Raw genomic sequence first — 3294 nt, 5'->3', positions numbered from 1 at the left:
CTAATTGTTAAGAGGCCGGCTATATTTGACTGCTTAAAAAATTGTTAAGATCAAGATGAGACCGTATAAATTTTATATTTATACTAGCATTGTTTAAAATTTCACTCTTAAATTTAACTGGTTAGATTTGATATTGTCGAGGTAGGTAGGAGGAGTTAATTTAACAGTATCATGCAATTATTGGGGATCGGCACAGTTGGCCAACTCTGCGCACATCCATTTAAGACAATTTGTATTGGAAATAATCTCCAAAATAATGAGATAGTGAGTTCAGATGATTTTTTTTAACTCCATCGAAGATATGATTGTAGATCTAACAAATAGAACAACATAACTAGAAACAAAACACTACACTACTACAATATTTATACTTATATTTCATAAATAGATTCAGCTACAAATATGAACACTGATAAACATAACAAGTGTCTTCTCTTCTCCCGGCCAAGCAAGAAAAAAACCAGCTGTGAACAAGGTAACAAGAGATTTTACAATAATATACTTAAAGTAGTAGCACTGCAATTGTCAAAAATTCCATTGCAGTAACCACTTTTCTAAGAAACTAAAATCTAGTTACATGCATGACATGAGAATCTTCACTAGAAAATTTATAAAAAAATTACATATAAGGACACTAAACTTCACAGAGAATCCCAATCAATCTCATAAGAGGGGTACTTCAGCAAATTAAAATTTTCCGAATCACCTTCCCACTGTGGTTCACCAACATCACCAAAAGTAAGAACTGAAAGTGGTGAAGAACCTTCACTCTCGGTCTCGGTCATCACCGGAGAAATCGAAGCTTCAACCTTACAACACCCTTCTGAAACTGAACCAGAACCCTTCTCCAAATCATCAACAGACTTCTCCACCGTCTCCGGCGAAGGTACCACCTTCGACGCAGCTTTGGACCGAGCCGCTGGTGTTTTTTTAGGCTTCTCTGACTTCCCCTGTTTCTGCATCTCAGCTAAACCTTCACAAATAGCTTGAAGTTTAGCATCAACCGAGGAAGGAAGAGGTTTATACTCACCAAACTCACCGACACCAATACATGAACCTTGGTGTTTGAGATTCGGGAAATTAAGCCTAGCAAAGTCACCACGAAGCTTATAAGCAGCTTTGTCATAAGCCAAAGCAGCTTCTTCTGCTGTATCAAAGGTACCAAGCCAAAGCCTGGTTCGATTCTTAGGGAGTCTGATCTCAGCAACCCATTTTCCCCAGTGCCTTTGCCTCACCCCTCTGTATAGCTTCGTGGGTTTTGAAGGAGTATTACCCACGTGCTTCATAGGGATTGGCTTCGGACTGAGGAAGCTAAGAGTGTTACTGAGACGTTGCTGTTGTTGATGTTGTTGCAAGGTAAAGTTTTGGTGTTGGATTTGTGCTTGGATCTGGTTGATTTGAGATGGGGTCAAATGGTTAAGACCAAGAAGAGAAGAAGAAGATGGTTGTTGAACAAAGCCTATGAAGTTCTGGCTATTCGATAACCCGTTGGTAAATCCATGGGTCATCGATGTTGAACAACCATCATTGTAGAAAGAATGGAAAGAAGAAGAAGAAGAAGGTGATGGTGTTGAATTCGGAGAAGGACTTTTGATAAAAGGTTCAAGAACTTCCATTAATTCACCTCTAAAAGGATCTGAATATGGATCTAAGCGAAGTTGTATGTTATTGTATAAATTCATCATAGCTGCCATATTTCCTGCGAAAACTTATACCCGAATCTTTCTAAAATTGAAGAACAGGTTAATTAAAGGAAAAAAATTCAACAAGGGATATAGAAGGGATTTTAAATAGACAATCCTTTCAAACCTTGAATTAAGAAGAAAAAAAATAGCCTTGAAGGGATCAAAAACAACCCTCTTGTGGCTAATTTCAAAGAACTTTACAGTTAAAATAAAAGCTGGATCTCGATTCTGAAAACACCTGGCTTTCGAAAAATTCTTCTAAGTTTGTTACTTTTTAATTTGATTAAAAGACAAACCCAAAAATCATAAATTGAAAGACAGATAATTAACAGAAAGGGATTCAGAGAAGCGGGATATTACAGAAGGGGAATAATAAAAAACGATTAGAGAAAATCAAAATCAAAACACAAATCTAAAAGCTCTTGAAAATATGAGATTTCTTTTGTTTTGTTTACCTCTCGCCACTCTTGATTTTCTCTGTAAGACTCTCACTCCATTATATAGCAACCTTTGTTTCTACTATTATCAATAGATTTAGGTCATAGCCAATTATATAATGACGCGTGTCCATTTTTTGTTCGCTCGACACGTGTCGGTTTCAGTATTTACAGGTGCCGGTGTGATTAGTGCGGTTGTTTTCTCTAATTTGTCGTTAATCATGTTGACATTATTTGTACGCGTTTATTCCAATTGTAATTTTTTAAATAATTTTATAAAACTCATGATGCGCAATGTGCACCTTTCTTTTTCTGCTTTATTTATCGCGTCCATTGTACGCATCTATGATTCAAATTTAAGTGGCTTAGAAGTTTCAACTTGTAGTAGATAAATTATTGTAAAATGAAAGTCTACATCAGTTGAACTAACAAGCAACTAATAATTCAGTTATTTAAAAAAAAGTGAGAATTGAAATTAGAAATCGTGAATGTGAAGATAATGTAAACTTATGAGGAGGACGTAAGTGTCCCAAATGAGAAGCGGGCAGCCGTTTTATCTTTTGTTTGTGGCTTAGAGAGTTAGGAATAGTCTTTAATCAAAAGTCTTTTATTTATTTAATATTATCATTGAATTTGTTAATCCAATAGTGGTTGAAGATAAAATAAAATATAATTCGTATTAGATGTAATTCATATTTATTAATTGTACTATTTTCTTAGCCCTTAAGTTTGTTAGAGGGTATTTTAGTATTTTATCCTATTCTAGTAACCCTAGTTTTAGCTTATAAATAGGGTGACAATTATTGTAACTTTTATCATGTTTTATAGCCGTCATTCTCTTAATAGAATATTTCCATTCATTCTACCTTTGCACCAACAATTGGTATCAGAGCCTGGTTCGGATTCATTGGGAAACACGGGAAACACGAGTGAACGTGAGGTCTTGTGTGTTTGATTTTGATTCTTAGATTCGTGTTGAATCTTGAACAAAATCTGATCAGAATTTTAATTCTGTGGGTTGGGAAACACTGTGTGAGAAATCTGAGTGTACTGTGCAAGGTAGAAAGATAAACGGAAACGGCAACATGAACACCAAACTTCCAGTATTTGACGGTAAAAACTGGAATCGTTGGATGATCCAAATGCGTGTACTGTTCGGTGCTCAAGATGTT

At 35.5% G+C, this 3294-nt stretch overlaps 1 protein-coding gene across 1 annotated transcript; it reads right to left on the bottom strand.

Annotated features, from left to right (window-relative positions):
- Positions 1-354: 354 nt before the first annotated feature.
- Positions 355-2157, bottom strand: LOC127084194 (ethylene-responsive transcription factor RAP2-4). Its single transcript, XM_051024597.1, has one exon. It carries the CDS (start codon positions 1692-1694, stop codon positions 642-644), a length of 1053 nt encoding a protein of 350 aa, XP_050880554.1. The 5' UTR covers positions 1695-2157; the 3' UTR covers positions 355-641.
- Positions 2158-3294: the final 1137 nt, after the last annotated feature.

This window comes from Lathyrus oleraceus, chromosome 5 (assembly GCF_024323335.1).
Source record: "Lathyrus oleraceus cultivar Zhongwan6 chromosome 5, CAAS_Psat_ZW6_1.0, whole genome shotgun sequence".
NCBI classification, from domain to species: domain Eukaryota; kingdom Viridiplantae; phylum Streptophyta; class Magnoliopsida; order Fabales; family Fabaceae; genus Lathyrus; species Lathyrus oleraceus.
The sequence above is the reverse complement of the archived record's forward strand: the minus strand, read 5'-3'. Positions and strand labels throughout refer to the sequence as shown.

Bases quoted from the DNA above. Each gene is read 5' to 3' on its own strand.
- LOC127084194 (XM_051024597.1), bottom strand. From the start codon at position 1,694: ATGGCAGCTATGATGAATTTATACAATAACATACAACTTCGCTTAGAT.